Source organism: Crinia signifera, chromosome 8 (genome assembly GCF_055691185.1).
Source record: "Crinia signifera chromosome 8, ASM5569118v1, whole genome shotgun sequence".
In the NCBI taxonomy this organism is placed as follows: Eukaryota; Metazoa; Chordata; class Amphibia; order Anura; family Myobatrachidae; genus Crinia; species Crinia signifera.
Window position 1 is genome coordinate 172,727,728 of NC_139224.1, and position 22,189 is coordinate 172,749,916.

Consider the following 22,189-nt stretch of genomic DNA (forward strand, 5'->3'; position numbering starts at 1 on the left):
CAAAACATGGCCGAACACCACCAGCCGGACGGAAACGCCCCAGTACCCTCCTTACCACCGGTTTAGCACTAATACTATGCATCACAGCGGGATAGCCGGAGTTCAAAGACAGGTAGTACACTGCACTAATTCCAGGTGTGGCACCATTGTTGGTAGCACCTCGCTGGGTAAATAAGAAATTAATTTTACTGCTACAGTGGATTTCTTTACAAGCAACAGCTTTTGCATTTGACATCTAGAGGACTGTGCACAGTTGCACTTTATATACAAAATCTCTCCCATCTCAACCTCTGCGTCTCTCTTCTGCACGGATCACTAGCTCCCATTCACTATTACAGGACTTTCATCAGGCTGCTCCCACCCTATGGAATGCCCTTCCACGCACAATAAGACTCTCCGCTAGCCTCCAAACTTTCAAGCGTTCCCTGAAAACTCACCTCTACAGGCAAGCCTGTCATATTTATATACCGCACGCATAACCCTCTGAGGCACCTATGTATTATATAGCTTCCCTTCTGGATTTGAAACTTGTGGGACTGCTACGCTATTACTGGTGCCTGTCCTATCTATCTATCTATATTGACCCTCAGACGGCCACCTGCTATTATGATATAAACTGATTTTTAATAAATAGTAATTATATGGTATTACCTCACATGTTTCTTTAATTCAGCCCTGTCTGCACCGGTGCAGTTTAGCGCAGGCTCCACTCATTACAGTTTACCATTACAAAATAATACATAGGCACACTTATCATTTACAGGGAGATTTAGCAAAGTTTGGAGAGAGATAACGTAGCTATCAGCTACTATCTATCATTATTCATTTTGTTTTTTCCTATATGAGCGAGTGTCAGGATAAAATCAAAACCCGCCCTGAATGCGGTGAAACGCGTTAAATTTCTAAGGACCGTGTAAATCGATGTTCCCAATGCCTGGAGTCCACATCTCGCCATAAGAGTGGATCTAGGCAAGTAGCTGAGCGATTAATTGGAGGGACGTTGACAGCATCCAGCCAACAGGGAACCTGCTGCTCGTTCTGGGCTCCAGACTAGGCACAGCGTCCCGGCTCTGAATTATTCTACAGGACATGTATTTATTACGGGTCGCCAGCCCGTATTTATTCGGCTCCAAGGTACCGCAGCATCCTTGCCTTACTTGCACATAAGAGGGACACGCACGTGCAGGCTGTGTATTTTCTTATCCACAAAGCCCCTTGAGCCGCGGACCTTTGTACTGCTTGTAATCTGGACACTGATTGAGTTCAATACAAGTGAGTACAACCATTTAGACCAGGCATGTCCAAACGATGACCTTCTAGCTATTGTGAAACTACAAGTCCCATCATGCCTTGCCAGCTTTTCTATTAGGGAATGCTAAAACTATGGCAAGGGACGCTGGGATGAGTAGTTTCTTAACAGCTGGAGAGCCATAGTTTGGCCATGCCCGATTTACAAAAATCTGGTTGTGATATAATCTATTAGCCGGTTTTCTTTTACCCCTGGTCTAGATAAAGGACTCTGAAGTACAGAAAGTATATGGTGAACGGGATCATATGGACACAGTGCTCCCTATATTCAGTACAGTGCACGTAAGCCCCCAGCGGTGTCAGAGATTTTTATAATGATTAAAGTACTATATGTCTGTATATGCAACGTACCAGGAAAGACTAAAATATCTTAATATGTATAGTTTAGAGTAGAGAAGGGAAAGGGGGGGGGACATGATAGAAACTCACAAATATATCAAGGGTTTTAACAAGGTACAGGTGGGAGACATTCTTCACAGGAAGAGGAGCAGCAGAACACGAGGACATGCACTGACACTAGAGGGAGGAAGGTACAGGTGGGAGACATTCTTCACAGGAAGAGGAGCAGCAGAACACGAGGACATGCACTGACACTAGAGGGAGGAAGGTACAGGTGGGAGACATTCTTCACAGGAAGAGGAGCAGCAGAACACGAGGACATGCACTGATACTAGAGGGAGGAAGGTACAGGTGGGAGACATTCTTCACAGGAAGAGGAGCAGCAGAACACGAGGACACGCACTGACACTAGGGGGAGGAAGGTACAGGTGGGAGACATTCTTCACAGGAAGAGGAGCAGCAGAACACGAGGACATGCACTGACACTAGAGGGAGGAAGATTCAGGGGACATTTGAGGGAGAATTACTTCACAGAAAGAGTAGTAGATAAGTGGAATAGCCTCCCATCAGAGGTGGTAGAGGCAATTACAGTAGTACAGTGTTTTTCAACCACTGTGCCGTGGCACACTAGTGTGCCTTGAGCTGTTCACAAGTGTGCCCCCAGATCTAGCGATGTCCAAACCAGTTTGCAGCCACCACCACTTCAACTGTTATTTACTGGTCTCTTCTTTTCATGTAAAGGGCAAATTTTATTTTTGTTACCTGTGGGGACCAGTATGATTGCTTTATATATCGGGGCCAATAGGTTTGTTTTTATTATCTGTGGGATCCAATGTGTTTTGCCCTGTGGGGATCTCATGGTGTGCCTTGGCAATTTAAAAATCTTATTTAGTGTGCCGCAAGGTAAAAAGGTTGAAAATCACTGCAGTAGTACAATCTGTAAACATGCTTGGTATAGGCATATTGATATCCTTACATAGAAATAAGAATCAAATATGGTTTGAGGTAACATGTTTAAAAAGGGCAGACTAGATGGGCCAAGTGGCTCTTATCTGCCGTCAAATTCTATGTTTCTATGTCTGATTGAGCTATTATACTACCGGGAGGTTATTTACATGTAATATATCTGTGTATTTATTATTGAATGGTTATATAAAGAATTTATCTTTACTGCTAATATTGACCACTTTCTGGTTCAGTCACCACTTGAACACTGCTTTTGATTTTTGGTTTGGAGGCTGGCACACCTCCTCGTAGTGGCTGCTGATACATATTTTTGTCACATTACACGCTCCTGCGCCTAAAACATTATATTACAGCATCTGCTGATGCGGTATTTGTACTCTGTACCTGCCAGCCCTCAATAGTACACGAGTAGCTCCCAAACATTCTTGAATGACAACGCCCCACAGTATCCAACATTTATTTCACAGCACCCTTACGATAATAGCTTTTTATTGCTGAATTTGGAGAAAAAAAATACATAAAATTAAGAAAATAGTGCCTAGCGGTCATCCTTCAGTTCTCTGATGCAGAGGTGCACAGTTGTGCTTCTGGTTGGCCACACCTTTCATGATTGTCAGCCACTAGCTCAGGATTTGCTGATCACTGGTTGGCCACACCTTTCATGATTGTCAGCCACTAGCTCAGGATTTGCTGATCACTTTGATCATATAGGATTTGATTTGGACCACTAACCCAAGGCACCTCTGCAAGAGCCTAGCAGCACCCCAGGATAACAGAAAAGGTCCCTGCCCCCTGTAAATTTGTGAATGAATCAATAACTGATATTGACTCACAATTACTGAACCAGCAAATGGAGTTTGCGGTCTGTGCCAATGTGAGTAACTCTGATGCTTTCACTAATCTGCAACTGAGACAGGCTGATCAAGACTGGCACTGACATCAAAGACGCACCTCGAAAAAGTCTGGGCACACACAGAAAGCGCCCCTAAACACGGCTTCCTGTCACCCTAACTGCGAGGGGGTTGCATTTACGATTCATACTCATTTTCTGGCGCTATTTCTGCGTGCGCTACGCATACAATACGCTTGCAGTCTAATCTACCGATTAGTGATCCATGCTGAATTAGGCCTCTGGTGTTTTATTTACAATATTTTGTGAAGCATTTTATAAGAAAGAGAAGACGAATACTTACTAACACGGCCCAGTTATTTGTGTGCCCGCTCCTGAAGAGATGTTCTGCTTTATTCTGTAAACGAAAACAATACCGTAAGCACTGTGTATGTGCGAACACTCTTCATCATAGCAAATGAGGTCTCACATGTTACCAGCGATGATCACCCCATGCAAGGTGTAATATCACAATATTATACAATACTATATAGGACACGCCTCATTATTACATAGCAACACACAGGGCCAGATTCAATGCAAGAGATTCCAACAGAAGGAGGCGCGAGCCACATCCATGTACCATATATGGCAGGAAATCATGCATCAGGAGCTGCCCCATAGTGTATGATGTGTGTGTGTGTGTGTGTGTGTGTGTGTGTGTGTGTGTGTGTGTGTGTATATATATATATATATAAATATACACACACTATGTATGATAAGCTGACCATGATACAGACTATTCTCTGTGCAGCTCCTCTGCACCCACAGCCCATCTCAGAGGGAGCACTACATACATGACATGGGCACCTACAGTACAGAGACTGTCACACATACGCAGGGAAGCAGCGGCACACCGCACGCACACACTAGTAGCAGTAATAATAATTATATATTATGTTACCTCCGCATATTGAGCGCTGACTCCCAGCACACACAGCAGAGAGCACAGCAACAACCGGCTACAGCTACTGAGCGCCGCCATCTTCACTGAGGGCAGCAGCGGCCGATGGCAAGCTTCCGCGTCACGTGTCACCAGGGAGCCCCGCCCAGCGCGCTTGTCACTCCTGGACGCGGTGTATGCCGGGATAAATCCAGTCCAGCAGCAGCAGTTGTTGAGAAATAGTAGTGTAACACAGTAAGAATAACACAACTCTGCCATATCCTACTGTTATATTGTAATCTGTTTATCTGGATGTTTACAAACGTATTTCTATGTTTGTTCATATACTTTGAGTATATGTTTGTTTGTTTATATATATATATATATATATATATAACAGCACATACAAACTCCAAACGGAAAGAGCACTCAGGAGACTTTTTCATCGATACACCATAACTGTATTCACGGTATAAACAGCCGTTTTCGGGACCGCAGCCCCTTCGTCAGGTAGGTATCTGACGAAGGGGCTGCGGTCCCGAAAACGGCTGTTTATACCGTGAATACAGTTATGGTGTATCGATGAAAAAGTCTCCTGAGTGCTCTTTCCGTTTGGAGTTTATATATATATATATATATATATATATATATATATATATATATAAATATATACATATATATATATATATAAATACATATATATATATATACATATATATATATACACACACACATATATATATATATATATATATATGTATTACACACACATATACTAGTAAGCCAGTAAAAAGCAAAAGCTTCGACCGCTAGCCTGCTGCCTTCTGTGTTTGTGCATGTATAAGAAAGAGATGCAATTTCACTCTCTGCCAGCAGATGGCAGTGTTTCAGAGACTCACGGACACTAGACATATATATATATATATATATATGTATGAATAGAGCAGAAACAGAGTGCGCCACTATATGAAAATCAGCACCACAGCAATTGCTGTAATAATTACAGACACATAATACAATTTGGCAATTTAATACATAGTCATATAAAACAATGGTTAAAAGATTCTTTCTTGTAATTTGTCGAGACAGAAGTAACACCCTTGTTGGTTTAAAAAGACAGAAAACACCAACGCGTTTCGTCAACAAGTGACTTCCTCAGGGGTAACAATTTCAATCTGTAGGTTAAACACTGGATGCGCAAATTACGTATACCAGTGTCCAATTGAAGCGACAAATAGGGGATCTTCTATGGATCCTAATGGGATGTGCAAATGAGCAGCATCAGATTTGATCAAATATTCTAAAAACCAAGTAATACATCAAGTAATCCGTGTCCGCTCGCCACGCTTCGGGGTCGTTTTCCACATCCCCACGCGGGGCTCCCTGCGCTCGCCACACTTCGGGCTCGGTGGCTCGCTGCGCTCGCCACGCTTTATAAATTCAACTCCACGCCGACATGGATTGTGGGGGTATGACACGTACCGCATCCGCACGCCACGCTCTGGGCTAACTTGGATAGTGGGGGTGTGCAAGGATGGAATAGCATGCAAATCGGCAGGAAATCGCGGAAAATCTGCCAAAAATCGGCCGCAAATCGGCGGCTAAATCGCATCCGATTTTTGCATGCAATTTGCGGCCGATTTTGCGGGCGCCGTGATAATACACAAGTACCATATATTATATATATTATTTATCCATGTTTGTTTAGGAACTTGTCAGACTCATGCAGTTCAGACCTGCACCACTAGAAGACTCCATTACGCTGCTGTCCATGGTGCTGAATGAATGTACAGTGTGACTGTGATTACCAAGTGTGTCAGGCCTTGCAATGAACCTTCCAGGACTTTGCGCAATGACATGAGGGTCTGCACCGCACATGTACTGATTGTATGTTGCAGCTTTGATACCATTGTGTGTGTGTGTGTGTGTGTGTGTGTGTGTGTGTGATCTCACACACACAGGGCCAGATGTATCAAGCTCCAGAAAGTGATAAAATGGAGAGTGATAACCAATCCATCAATCAGCTCCTTACTGCCATGCTACAGGATTAGTTTGCAAAAAAAACAGGTACAAGCTGATTGGCTGGCTGTTTATCACTCTCCACTTTATCACTTTTTGAAGCTTGATACATCTGGCCAACAGCCCGCTACATATTGATACACTGGACCCCGTATCCTTCAGGATCCAATCCAAAGCAGGATTTCTAGGGGGATGGATGATGTAGAGGACTGTAATGCTGGGAGGGCTATCTGCATGTAGGCAGGTAAGTGTACACATCTGCTCACAGCATAGTAAGGAGATTTGGGTGGTGGGGTGCGTGCATACATATGCAGCCTAGTGAGCAGGACTGAATGAGGCCCTATATCTGTATGTTCTCTATTACTGCCGCTATACAATAAACAATGGTGATTATAATACAGGATATCTAGTGAAAAATAAGTGGCGGGACACATGACATGGCTTAGTCACAGCAGTATGTGTCTGACTCTTCATAGCAGTGTAGGTACAGCAGTATGTGTCTGACTCTTCATAGCAGTGTAGGTACAGCAGTATGTGTCTGACTATTCATAGCAGAGCAGGTACAGCAGTATGTGTCTGACTCTTCATAGCAGTGTAGGTACAGCAGTATGTGTCTGACTCTTCATAGCAGCGAAGGTACAGCAGTATGTGTCTGACTCTTCTTAGTGGTGTAGGTACAGCAGTATGTGTCTGACTCTTCATAGCAATGTAGGTACAGCAGTATGTGTCTGACTCTTCTTAGTGGTGTAGGTACAGCAGTATGTGTCTGACTCTTCATAGCGGTGTAGGTACAGCAGTATGTGTCTGACTCTTCATAGCGGTGTAGGTAGAGCAGTATGTTTCTGACTCTTCATAGCGGTGTAGGTACAGCAGTATGTGTCTGACTCTTCTTAGCGGTGTAGGTACAGCAGTATGTGTCTGACTCTTCATAGCGGTGTATGAACAGCAGTATGTGTCTGACTCTTCTTAGTGGTGTAGGTACAGCAGTATGTGTCTGACTCTTCATAGCGGTGTATGAACAGCAGTATGTGTGTGACTCTTCTTAGTGGTGTAGGTACAGCAGTATGTGTCTGACTCTTCATAGCGGTGTATGAACAGCAGTATGTGTCTGACTCTTCTTAGTGGTGTAGGTACAGCAGTATGTGTCTGACTCTTCATAGCGGTGTATGAACAGCAGTATGTGTGTGACTCTTCTTAGTGGTGTAGGTACAGCAGTATGTGTCTGACTCTTCATAGCGGTGTATGAACAGCAGTATGTGTCTGACTCTTCATAGAGGTGCAGGTACAGCAGTATGTGTCTGACTCTTCATAGCAGTGTAGGTACAGCAGTATGTGTCTGACTCTTCATAGCAGTGTAGGTACAGCAGTATGTGTCTGACTATTCATAGCAGAGCAGGTACAGCAGTATGTGTCTGACTCTTCATAGCAGTGTAGGTACAGCAGTATGTGTCTGACTCTTCATAGCAGCGAAGGTACAGCAGTATGTGACTGACTCTTCATAGCAGTGTAGGTACAGCAGTATGTGTCTGACTCTTCATAGCAGTGTAGGTACAGCAGTATGTGTCTGACTCTTCATAGCAGTGAAGGTACAGCAGTATGTGTCTGACTCTTCATAGCAGTGTAGGTACAGCAGTATGTGTCTGACTCTTCTTAGTGGTGTAGGTACAGCAGTATGTGTCTGACTCTTCATAGCAGAGCAGGTACAGCAGTATGTGTCTGACTCTTCATAGCAGTGTAGGTACAGCAGTATGTGTCTGACTATTCATAGCAGAGCAGGTACAGCAGTATGTGTCTGACTCTTCATAGCAGTGTAGGTACAGCAGTATGTGTCTGACTCTTCATAGCAGCGAAGGTACAGCAGTATGTGACTGACTCTTCATAGCAGAGCAGGTACAGCAGTATGTGTCTGACTCTTCTTAGTGGTGTAGGTACAGCAGTATGTGTCTGACTCTTCATAGCAATGTAGGTACAGCAGTATGTGTCTGACTCTTCTTAGTGGTGTAGGTACAGCAGTATGTGTCTGACTCTTCATAGCAGCGTAGGTACAGCAGTATGTGTCTGACTCTTCTTAGTGGTGTAGGTACAGCAGTATGTGTCTGACTCTTCATAGCAATGTAGGTACAGCAGTATGTATCTGACTCTTCTTAGTGGTGTAGGTACAGCAGTATGTGTCTGACTCTTCATAGCAATGTAGGTACAGCAGTATGTGTCTGACTCTTCTTAGTGGTGTAGGTACAGCAGTATGTGTCTGACTCTTCATAGCGGTGTAGGTACAGCAGTATGTGTCTGACTCTTCATAGCGGTGTAGGTAGAGCAGTATGTTTCTGACTCTTCATAGCGGTGTAGGTACAGCAGTATGTGTCTGACTCTTCTTAGCGGTGTAGGTACAGCAGTATGTGTCTGACTCTTCATAGCGGTGTATGAACAGCAGTATGTGTCTGACTCTTCTTAGTGGTGTAGGTACAGCAGTATGTGTCTGACTCTTCATAGCGGTGTATGAACAGCAGTATGTGTGTGACTCTTCTTAGTGGTGTAGGTACAGCAGTATGTGTCTGACTCTTCATAGCGGTGTATGAACAGCAGTATGTGTCTGACTCTTCTTAGTGGTGTAGGTACAGCAGTATGTGTCTGACTCTTCATAGCGGTGTATGAACAGCAGTATGTGTGTGACTCTTCTTAGTGGTGTAGGTACAGCAGTATGTGTCTGACTCTTCATAGCGGTGTATGAACAGCAGTATGTGTCTGACTCTTCATAGAGGTGCAGGTACAGCAGTATGTGTCTGACTCTTCATAGCAATGTAGGTACAGCAGTATGTGTCTGACTCTTCATAGCAGTGTAGGTACAGCAGTATGTGTCTGACTCTTCTTAGTGGTGTAGGTACAGCAGTATGTGTCTGACTCTTCATAGCAGAGCAGGTACAGCAGTATGTGTCTGACTCTTCATAGCAGTGTAGGTACAGCAGTATGTGTCTGACTATTCATAGCAGAGCAGGTACAGCAGTATGTGTCTGACTCTTCATAGCAGTGTAGGTACAGCAGTATGTGTCTGACTCTTCATAGCAGCGAAGGTACAGCAGTATGTGACTGACTCTTCATAGCAGAGCAGGTACAGCAGTATGTGTCTGACTCTTCATAGCAGCGTAGGTACAGCAGTATGTGTCTGACTCTTCTTAGTGGTGTAGGTACAGCAGTATGTGTCTGACTCTTCATAGCAATGTAGGTACAGCAGTATGTGTCTGACTCTTCTTAGTGGTGTAGGTACAGCAGTATGTGTCTGACTCTTCATAGCAATGTAGGTACAGCAGTATGTGTCTGACTCTTCTTAGTGGTGTAGGTACAGCAGTATGTGTCTGACTCTTCATAGCGGTGTAGGTACAGCAGTATGTGTCTGACTCTTCATAGCGGTGTAGGTAGAGCAGTATGTTTCTGACTCTTCATAGCGGTGTAGGTACAGCAGTATGTGTCTGACTCTTCTTAGCGGTGTAGGTACAGCAGTATGTGTCTGACTCTTCATAGCGGTGTATGAACAGCAGTATGTGTCTGACTCTTCTTAGTGGTGTAGGTACAGCAGTATGTGTCTGACTCTTCATAGCGGTGTATGAACAGCAGTATGTGTGTGACTCTTCTTAGTGGTGTAGGTACAGCAGTATGTGTCTGACTCTTCATAGCGGTGTATGAACAGCAGTATGTGTCTGACTCTTCTTAGTGGTGTAGGTACAGCAGTATGTGTCTGACTCTTCATAGCGGTGTATGAACAGCAGTATGTGTGTGACTCTTCTTAGTGGTGTAGGTACAGCAGTATGTGTCTGACTCTTCATAGCGGTGTATGAACAGCAGTATGTGTCTGACTCTTCATAGAGGTGCAGGTACAGCAGTATGTGTCTGACTCTTCATAGCAATGTAGGTACAGCAGTATGTGTCTGACTATTCATAGCAGTGTAGGTACAGCAGTATGTGTCTGACTCTTCATAGCAATGTAGGTACAGCAGTATGTGTCTGACTCTTCATAGCAGTGTAGGTACAGCAGTATGTGTCTGACTCTTCATAGCAGTGTAGGTACAGCAGTATGTGTCTGACTATTCATAGCAGTGTAGGTACAGCAGTATGTGTCTGACTCTTCATAGCAGTGTAGGTACAGCAGTATGTGTCTGACTCTTCATAGCAGTGTAGGTACAGCAGTATGTGTCTGACTATTCATAGCAGAGCAGGTACAGCAGTATGTGTCTGACTATTCATAGCAGTGTAGGTACAGCAGTATGTGTCTGACTCTTCATAGCAGTGTAGGTACAGCAGTATGTGTCTGACTATTCATAGCAGAGCAGGTACAGCAGTATGTGTCTGACTCTTCATAGCGGTGTAGGTACAGCAGTATGTGTCTGACTCTTCCTAGCAGAGCAGGTAAAGCAGTATGTGTCTGACTCTTCATAGCGGTGTAGGTACAGCAGTATGTGTCTGACTATTCATAGCAGAGCAGGTACAGCAGTATGTGTCTGACTCTTCATAGCAGTGTAGGTACAGCAGTATGTGTCTGACTCTTCATAGCAGCGAAGATACAGCAGTATGTGTCTGACTATTCATAGCAGAGCAGGTACAGCCGTATGTGACTGACTCTTCATAGCAGAGCAGGTACAGCAGTATGTGTCTGACTCTTCCTGCAGTTCTCTTGAAAACCGCCCCTCCCAAAATGGCTGCCTCCATAAAGCAGACCTCTAGCATCCTTAAAAACTGTCTGCTGTTAGGGGGCAGCCATTTTGCTATGGTCCTTTTTCATTAGCACTGCAGGAGACGGAACAAGGAGGAGATCTGCACTGCGGGTCCCTCAATGCGGCAGCGGCATGCAGAGGGGTAAGGGGGGTGGAGGGGTAAGTTGGGGGGAGGGGTAGAGTGGGAGGGGGGGCAGCAATGCCGAAATCGGCGGGGGGGCGGGGGCGCATATTCGCCAGTTACGCCACTGGTCTAGATCACAGGTTCTCAAACACACAGCGCATGTTTTGCAGTGAACCAAGTGAAGTAATTAGCTCCACCTGTGATCTTTTAAAATGTGTCAATAAGAAATGAATGCACCTGTGCACCTGCCGAGTGACCTGAAAAACGCTAACTGTGTGGGGTCCCGAGGACCGAGTTTGAGAACCCCTGATCTAGAAGGTGATAAATAAATAAAAAGTAGAATCTGATTGGTTGCTATGGGCAACATCCCATCTTCAATAGATCTTAGTAAATTTAACCCTTGTGAGTCATTATCATGAGTAATGCTGGCGGGGCCCGGGACCTGCTCCCCCCTCCCACTTTGCAGGTAGCCGGGTAGTCATTTATCTGGTAAGAACTTTACCCCCTACAGTACATCAGGACGGGGATAGCTAATAAGCATGGAATAAATGAGGCCGTTATTTTAGGTGGGTCAGATGATGCTGTGTCTTCCGTGGGAGAAGAAATGCGCAGGCCCCCTGTTGGCTTTTCTGATCCGCCTCTTGCGTCAGCATCGGTCGCACATCAGGAACGCTGCTCGGAATCTCTCCATCGCCAACTTGGAAGCGGGTCCAGAATCACTACTTGTGAGCTGCACTACAGTCGCCAGGGGCGGATTGGACCACCGGGAAACCGGGCCATTTCCCGGTGGGCCGGCCCCTAATAGTCACTAAAAGGCCGCTCACCCCATTGGCGGGGCCGCAGACCGCCATCTCTGCGGTTAACGGGCGGCCGTGGCCGCAGCACTGTGCCCCAAACAAATATGGCTGCGGGCAGCCTCGGCTATTACAGAAATAAAAATGGCCGCGGGAGTGCTGGTGCGCATGTGCGACCGCACGCAGCTGCTCCCGCGGTTCTGTGTGTGGCAAGCACTCACTGTGAGGATGGTTGCGCAGGGAGGCTCTCTCCCTGCTGTACATCCCCGGCCGCTTCTGTCCTCAGACTCTGTAGCTGCCGGCTGCCAGTACACTGTCACACTACATTAGAGGCAGCAGCGCCGGCAGCACAGAGCTCTCTCCCTGGCTTCCAACCCACTTTCATGTGTCATCAGTCATGACAGCAGGGACTGGAAAGGGGGCGGAGCAACACGGAGTTGAGGGGCGGGGCTACACGAGTGGAAGGGGGCGGAGCTACACGGGAGAACACATCTAATGAAAGGAAGAAGTAGATGAAGTGCCAGCCAGCTTGATTTTAAGGTAACTAAAGTGTGAGAGAGAGGTTCATACTGTGAGGCATATGTATAATGGACATCACGGTGTGGGGCATATGTATAATGGACATCACGGTGTGGGCATATGTATAATGGGCATCAGGGTGTGCGGCATATGTATAATGGGCATCACGGCGTGTGGCATATGTATAATGGAGCATCACGGTGTGGCAAATGTATAATGGGCATCACAGTGTGCGGCATATGTATAATGGGCATCACGGCGTGTGGCATATGTATAATGGAGTATCACGGTGTGTGGCATATGTATAATGGACATCACGGTGTGAGGCATATGTATAATGGGCATCACGTGTGTGTGGCATATGTATAATGGGCATCACGGTGTGCGGCACAAGTATAATGGGCATCACGGTGTGCGGCATATGTATAATGGCATCAGGGTGTGCGGCATATGTATAATGGGCATCACGGTGTGCGGCATATGTATAATGGCATCAGGGTGTGCGGCATATGTATAATGGGCATCACGGTGTGCGACATATGTATAATGGCATCAGGGTGTGCGGCATATGTATAATGGGCATCACGGTGTGCGACATATGTATAATGGCATCAGGGTGTGCGGCATATGTATAATGGACATCACGGTGTGGGGCATATGTATAATGGACATCACGGTGTGGGCATATGTATAATGGGCATCAGGGTGTGCGGCATATGTATAATGGGCATCACGGCGTGTGGCATATGTATAATGGAGCATCACGGTGTGGCATATGTATAATGGGCATCACGGCGTGTGGCATATGTATAATGGCCATCACGGCGTGTGGCATATGTATAATGGAGTATCACGGTGTGTGGCATATGTATAATGGACATCACGGTGTGAGGCATATGTATAATGGGCATCACGTGTGTGTGGCATATGTATAATGGGCATCACGGTGTGCGGCACAAGTATAATGGGCATCACGGTGTGCGGCATATGTATAATGGCATCAGGGTGTGCGGCATATGTATAATGGGCATCACGGTGTGCGACATATGTATAATGGCATCAGGGTGTGTGGCATATGTATAATGGGCATCACGGTGTGCGGCACAAGTATAATGGGCATCACGGTGTGCGACATATGTATAATGGCATCAGGGTGTGCGGCATATGTATAATGGGCATCACGGTGTGCGACATATGTATAATGGCATCAGGGTGTGCGGCATATGTATAATGGACATCACGGTGTGGGGCATATGTATAATGGACATCACGGTGTGGGCATATGTATAATGGGCATCAGGGTGTGCGGCATATGTATAATGGCATCACGGCGTGTGGCATATGTATAATGGAGCATCACGGTGTGGCATATGTATAATGGGCATCACGGCGTGTGGCATATGTATAATGGCCATCACGGCGTGTGGCATATGTATAATGGGAGTATCACGGTGTGTGGCATATGTATAATGGACATCACGGTGTGAGGCATATGTATAATGGGCATCACGTGTGTGTGGCATATGTATAATGGGCATCACGGTGTGCGGCACAAGTATAATGGGCATCACGGTGTGCGGCATATGTATAATGGCATCAGGGTGTGCGGCATATGTATAATGGGCATCACGGTGTGCGACATATGTATAATGGCATCAGGGTGTGCGGCATATGTATAATGGGCATCACGGTGTGAGGCATATGTATAATGGCATCACGGTGTGTGGCATATGTATAATGGGCATCAGGGTGTGCGGCATATGTATAATGGCATCAGGTGTGCGGCATATGTATAATGGGCATCACGGTGTGAGGCATATGTATAATGGGCATCACGGTGTGAGGCATATGTATAATGGGCATCACGGTGTGCGGCATATGTATAATGGGCATCACGGTGTGCGGCATATGTTATAATGGGCATCACGGTGTGCGGCATATGTATAATGGCATCAGGGTGTGCGGCATATGTATAATGGCATCAGGGTGTGCGGCATATCTATAATGGGCATCAGGGTGTGCGGCATATGTATAATGGGCATCACGGTGTGCGGCATATGTATAATGGCATCAGGTGTGTGGCATATGTATAATGGGCATCACGGTGTATGGCACATCTATAATGGGCATCCTGTCTCCTCCACCACTTTGTGACTCCCCTCCCTGCATCCCCTGCCACTCTGCATCCCCCCTCCTACCCTGCATCCTGTGCCACCATGCCCCCTCACACTCTGCGTCCTGTGCCACCCTGTGTAAGTCCTCACTCCCTTCGTTCTCAGCCACTCTGCATCTCCCCTCCCAGCATTCTACGGCACCCCTCCATCCCCCCCTCCCTCCCTGCATCCTCTTCCACCCTGCCACTCTACTGTGTTGGGAGACCCCGGTCACCCCCCCCCCCCCCCCCATCTCTATCTCCCAGCCCCACAGGCTGTAGAATAAACGCTGTACGCATGCGCCTATTCTGCAGCCTGAGGGTCTGGGGACATAGCCAGCAGCTAAGAGAGCCACTAGCCATGCCCTCACAGCGGCAACAATTGGGCGTGGCCTTGTTGGAATAGGCCACACCCCATATTGATAGGCCACACCCCCTAAAAATTCGGGCGCGCCTCCGGCGCGCAACAACCACTCCCCCCCCCCCCCCCCCCCCCCCTCTTAGGGCTGCTTCAAGATTTTTCCCGGGCTGGTTTTAATTCCCAATCCGCCCCTGACAGTCGCTGTCTGGGACACGCCCACAAAACTGCTGCGACTTCACCACACTTTAGACGCTACGCCCCCGATACCGTCCACAAATCATCACTGGGTGTCAATCAAACTGCAACTATGGCAGCACCAGCCTCCTTTCCAGAAGCACTGCGACGAATGTGCACATCTGAAACCAATGTGACTGAACCCAATCTGCGTCCAACTCTGAGTCCGTGGCTTTCTCCCATTATCACTCCCGCATTATTCACCACCAGCCACAACTAGGCCGATAACGCCACAGGTACTAAGTTATCCGGCTATAGAGCTATAAGTTATGTTTTCCCTCATTGTGTTTCTGATATATTAATGCTCATTCACAAACTAATCTCCCAGTGTAGGTCAGGGAGCCTAAGGATAAACTCAGGGGACGCTTGGTATTTGATTAAGCCCCCTGACATTTTACTACATATTCGGGGGGGGGGGGGGGGGGGGGATTGTTCTGCTCCTGGTGTTGCGACTTGCATTTGAGAATTGTTATTACACTTCTTACTCTTAATATTTCGGAAGCGTTTGAGTCTTTTATCTGTAAATCAGCTTATTGGGAATTGTCTACATGTCGGGGGAAATTTACTAAAGGAAATTTGTAAAAAAATAGGTGTATTTGTATCCAGAAATACACTTATTTTTTACATTTACTATCCCGAGAATATGGCAATTCGTATTCGTATTGATAGCACATCAATACGTATACGAATTGCCGTATTTTCAGGATAGTAAATGTCAAAAATAAGTGTATTTCTGGATACAAATACACCTATTTTTTTACAAATTTCCTTTAGTAAATTTCCCCCGTCATCCTTACAAGGGAAGGGTGTGTGTGTGAGTGAGTGTGTGTGTGTGTGTGTGGGGGGGGGTTTCCTGGGTCTCCCCTGATGAATGCGCACGTTCCCCTGCACTTAGCAGTAATGAGCCATTAAACATATTTGCTCAGTTGATGGAATCCCGGGAATTCCTGTGTTACTAATCGATGAGGTTAATAAATTCCTGAAAAACAGCCTGGATGTTGCTTCTCCCACAGGACAACAATATGTCTCCGTCCCCCACAATTCCACTACAAGGATCTATGCCCCAGAGCATACCTCCCCACCCCAGGTCATAGCATACCACCCCAGCCCATAGCATACCTCCCCACCCCGGCCCATAGCATACCTCCCCACCCCAGCCCATAGCATACCTCCCCACCCCAGTCCATAGCATACATCCCCACCCCAGCCCATAGCATACCTCCCCACCCCAGCCCATATCATACCTCCCCACCCCAGCCCATATCATACCTCCACACCCCAGCCCATAGCATACTTCCTCACCCCAGCCCATAGCATACCTCCCCACCCCAGCCCATATCATACCTCCACACCCCAGTCCATAGCATACCTCCCCACCCCAGTCCATAGCATACCTCCCCACCCCAGTCCATAGCATACCTCCCCACCCCAGTCCATAGCATACCTCCCCACCCCAGCCCATAGCATACCTCCCCACCCCAGTCCATAGCATACCTCCCCACCCCAGCCCATAGCATACCTCCCCACCCCAGCCCATAGCATACCTCCCCACCCCAGTCCATAGCATACCTCCCCACCCCATTCCATAGCATACCTCCCCACCCCAGCCCATAGCATACCTCCCCACCCAAGTCCATAGCATACCTCCCCACCCAGCCCATAGCATACCTCCCCACCCCAGCCCATAGCATACCTCCCCACCCCAGCCCATAGCATACCTCCCCACCCCAGCCCATAGCATACCTCCCCACCCCAGTCCATAGCATACCTCCCCACAACAGGCCATAGCATACCTCCCCACCCCAGTCCATAGCATACCTCCCCACCCCAGCCCATAGCATACCTCCCCACCCCAGTCCATAGCATACCTCCCCACCCCAGTCCATAGCATACCTCCCCACCCCAGCCCATAGCATACCTCCCCACCCCAGCCCATAGCATACCTCCCCACCCAGCCCATAGCATACCTCCCCACCCCAGTCCATAGCATACCTCCCCACCCCAGCCCATAGCATACCTCCCCACCCCAGTCCATAGCATACCTCCCCACCCCAGCCCATAGCATACCTCCCCACCCCAGTCCATAGCATACCTCCCCACCCCAGCCCATAGCATACCTCCCCACCCCAGTCCATAGCATACCTCCCCACCCCAGCCCATAGCATACCTCCCCACCCCAGTCCATAGCATACCTCCCCACCCCAGCCCATAGCATACCTCCCCACTCCAGCCCATAGCATACCTCCCCACCCCAGTCCATAGCATACCTCCCCACCCCATTCCATAGCATACCTCCCCACCCCAGCCCATAGCATACCTCCCCACCCAAGTCCATAGCATACCTCCCCACCCAGCCCATAGCATACCTCCCCACCCCAGCCCATAGCATACCTCCCCACCCCAGCCCATAGCATACCTCCCCACCCCAGCCCATAGCATACCTCCCCACCCCAGTCCATAGCATACCTCCCCACAACAGGCCATAGCATACCTCCCCACCCCAGTCCATAGCATACCTCCCCACCCCAGCCCATAGCATACCTCCCCACCCCAGCCCATAGCATACCTCCCCACCCCAGTCCATAGCATACCTCCCCACCCCAGCCCATAGCATACCTCCCCACCCCAGCCCATAGCATACCTCCCCACCCAGCCCATAGCATACCTCCCCACCCCAGCCCATAGCATACCTCCCCACCCAAGTACATAGCATACCTCCCCACCCCAGCCCATAGCATACCTCCCCACCCCAGTACATAGCATACCTCCCCACCCCAGCCCATAGCACCCCCCCCCCCACCCCAGCCCATAGCATACCTCCCCACCCCAGCCCATAGCATACCTCCCCACCCAGCCCATAGCATACCTCCCCACCCCAGTCCATAGCATACCTCCCCACCCCAGCCCATAGCATACCTCCCCACCCCAGCCCATAGCATACCTCCCCACCCCAGTACATAGCATACCTCCCCACCCCAGCCCATAGCATACCTCCCCACCCCAGTACATAGCATACCTCCCCACCCCAGCCCATAGCATACCTCCCCACCCCAGCCCATAGCACCCCCACCCCAGCCCAGCCCATAGCATACCTCCCCACCCCAGTCCATAGCATACCTCCCCACTGTCCTGATCCTCAGTAGTGGGAGACTGTCCTGCTGTCCCACCTGTGGGTTGCAGTCTCCCATGGGTGGGGAGGTTTGGGAAGTCGGTATTCACCGCTGCGCAGCCAATGACAGAGGGACACCCAGCTGTCCCCTCATACTGCCACACGTGGAGGAGGGGGGGGGGGGGCATCATAACAAAACTTATTGACACAGACCCACAGTGCCAAGTAGAAAACTTCTAGCTTTGTACAGGGAGAGGCGCCGGGACACAGATAATTCTGCAGGATGGGTGCATGCAGGGCTGTGGAGAAGGGGGGGGAGAGTGGGTACAAATTAACCGGGCCCAGCATTTCTCTCGGCTGCCCTGGGTGCATGTGACTATAATCTCCTTCCAAAGCAAAATACCCAGGCAATAATGGTCTCCCAATAGAAGCACCACCAACAGGGTATACCCGTTTCTTTCCTGTTCCAGGTGAAAAGGTCTACAGTGTCTAGATAGACCAAAAGGATGACGTGCACAATGTCGGCATTTATAGAAGGTCAACCTTAACAAGTTAAAGATTGCCACCTGAGCACGTCGACCCCCAATTGTAGCCAATACCCCAGCATGACTCGCCATGCACTTTACCGTTTCCAATCTGAGGCCACATGGGTGTCAATGTATGAAAAAGTGCCCCAATATTAAAAAAATCCTGGAAAAATCATGTCAACCCTATGCTTGTGTCGAAATTTTGTCAAAGTCGACTGTGCATGTCGAGATTTTGTCTGTCTATCTAGACACTGATGACCTATCATCAGAATATCGTCTCGTCCCTGGACTACTGTATAATTTGTGACCCGCAGTGGCAAACTCAGGATTTCCAGATAGAATCCACAATCCCCCTGATCTCTCTGCAGGACATCGGAGCAGGTGTGGGAGTCTGGGGGAGCGGGAGACCCTGGACATTAATGTAAACATTGTGTGTTATATACACTGGATCCTGTATGGAATACAGCAGTGGTTCTCAAATCTAGTGCTCGGGACCCCACGCAGTTCACATTTTCCAGTTCACCCGGCAGGTGCACAGGTGTACTCATTACTGACTGACACGTTTTAAAAGATTCGCAGGTGGAGCTAATTATTTCACTTGTGACTCTGTGAGGAGATCTGCAAAACATGCACTGTGTGGGGTCCTGAGGACTGACTTTGAGAACCTGTGGAATACAGTAATGATATCTAACAATATAAATGGTCTATAATAGTATTGGCTGTATCAAACATTTAAATAATATAAATATGTGGTCAGGAAAAGGTTAAACATCCCATAATAAATACACAAACCTAATTCTGTAGAATCAGTACTGCACTTTCTAAGCACATATTCTCCCACCTCATGGTAAGGCTCCTGTCTTCTTCCTGGTAGCTGCTCTCTGATTTTTCTGCCCCTGATGAAGCTGGGAAACCTTTCCCAGGGAAACGCGTAGAGACTTTATTCATACCGTTGACACCCATTCACCCACCAATCACTGGATACTGGACGTACAATCTCCATTTGGTCATTCTCCAATACCAGCATCAAAGAGCATTTGACCAGCGGCAACAATTCAAGCCAACACCCAGATTTGCCGGACATATGACCAGAACTCAATTGTGGTAACATCTTTCCGCCGCTAGCTATCGCCCACCTGGTAATATAACTTGCGGTATCTTAGAGATGTCCTATCCTGTCACTTTCAATATATCCTGGATATATGAGTATCTGGGTACTGTGGCCCTTATTCAGATCTGATCGCAGTACAAATTTGTTCTCAAGATGGGAAAAACCATGCTGCACTGCAGGTGGGGCAGATGTAACATGTATAGAGAGAGTTAGATTTCAGTGAGTTATTTTGTTTCTGTGCACAGTAAATACTGGCTGCATTATATTTACACTGCAATTTAGATTTCAGTTTCAACACACTCCATCCAAATCTAACTCTCTCTGCACATGTTACATCTGCCCATCTTGAGAACAAATTTGTACTGCGATCAGATATGAATAAGGGCCTGTGTCACAAGGGTATTATTCATTTTACATAACCCACAAGATTAATTATTTTTTTAACTTATAATTTGTGTCATTTTATATTTTATTTTCTCATTTATTTTATATGGTATAATTGTATAATAAATCATTTTATTTGAAATAAACAGTTTTATATAATTTAAAAAAATGTGGCACCACCCCCCCCCCCCTCTTTATTAAAACATAACAATGGTAAAGACTTGTTACCTGGGCCACTGTGCGATGCTGAAGCTCCCTAGGGGTGATGTGCGCCCATGCAGCGTAACAGGCAGGAAGGACATCCCGTCTACTGGCATACTGTACTGTAGCTTTCTGTCACCAGCCTCAGCTTCCAAGGACCAACCAGGGATACTAGCGGAAGTGTGTGCGGGTAATGACACCGTCTGCCCCCAGGTGCAGAGGAGGCGAGGAGACTGACACCTACAGTACACAGCCACCGCCGCCCACTACTACTGACTGACAGCAAACTGACTGACTGACAGCAATTTGCCATTGCCATTGACCCGCAGACTCAGTGGCGCTCCTCAGATCCCGGTGCCATTAGGACAGTGTGGGCCCTGACAATAGGTAGGGGATGGCGACTGTGCTGCCTACCAAGATACTACCTTGTGTCCTCTCACGGATGTGTATGGTATCTGCTATGATAAACCCTTACAAAGAGTTTAATACAATCATTAATTCTATGCTAAAGGCAAGGAGCGAGTTTCCATGACAATACTGTGAATTCATTTGCCATATGTATGAACAGTAAGTGCCAGCAATAAACAGAATATGTGGTATACTCCGTACAATGCCATCAAGGCAACAAGACGATGAGCGCGGTCCAAGGAACTGAGCCGGATGCCTGGCGTGTGAAGCGATTGGGGGTCCATGTAGACAGGTGTCGACATTAACACCGAAAACCGGGAAAAGCTCAAGGTGACCTTTTCATGTGTCAAACTTTTCCATGTCAACCTTTTTGCTTGTCGTCAATGTTTACTTTTTCATGGCAACTTTTGTAAGCATATAGCTTTTCGCATATCGACCTTTTGTCACTGTCGACTTTATTTATGTCGACCTTTTGGTGTTGACCTGTTGACGCTGTTGAACTTTTAATCTGGAACCATACCACGTGTGGCTTTCTTACACAGGGACTCCGTGGTGGAATAAACCTGCGATTAATTAATGAAATAACATAAATTAAGCCTCTGCATCAGAAATTTAATTTATTTATTGTTTTATTCAGTCAAAAAGTCTGTGATCCGTTCCGGATGAGGTGGCTGAAGTCCCTGAACTGTCGCTATGCGGCAGGGACTGGGTGAATCCGCGCTCCGTGCTTCCTCTTACATTAGGAATCCAGACATCTCCCTGGGTAGGAATCGGGGCCACAGCTACAGAAGGCAGCAGTTGCCTTGGAAGTGTCAGCAGATTTTTACATAACACAGCTCGGAACTAGACGAAGCCTCCTCCTTTCTATTCTTACCACTGCCAGCGATGAATTAAAGCAGATCGCTCATTACAGGACGGGATTCGTACATGTGGGTTCCTAATAGCACTAATTAGCAGGCAGATATGGAAAATGCTGCAGTCGTTTATTTCTCTGATAGCTGCAAGTTCTGCACTTGGAAAACTTTCTCTGTAGGATCATTTTCCAGCACGGGATTGGGATGGGATTTATAATATGCATATGCCGCCTGGTATTCCTTGTATAGGGGCTTATTCGCCACATTCCTCCCCTATTTCTGGGCTGCAGAACATACTGCGGGG

The 22,189-nt window shown here is 47.4% G+C and overlaps 1 protein-coding gene across 2 annotated transcripts in view; it reads right to left on the reverse strand.

The window, feature by feature from the left end:
* PIGK (phosphatidylinositol glycan anchor biosynthesis class K) overlaps positions 1–4,558 on the reverse strand; it is a 115,619-nt gene extending 111,061 nt beyond the window's left edge. For both annotated transcript variants that reach the window (XR_014454546.1, XM_083157788.1), the window contains exons 1-2: positions 4,407–4,558; positions 3,807–3,860 (exon numbers count right to left, since the gene is read on the reverse strand). Coding sequence is in view for 1 of the 2 variants with exons in the window: in XM_083157788.1 (XP_083013914.1) it covers positions 3,807–3,860; positions 4,407–4,487 (135 nt within the window). In the remaining variant the exon portion in view is untranslated. The remainder of the gene's footprint in view (positions 1–3,806; positions 3,861–4,406) is intronic.
* Positions 4,559–22,189: the final 17,631 nt, after the last annotated feature.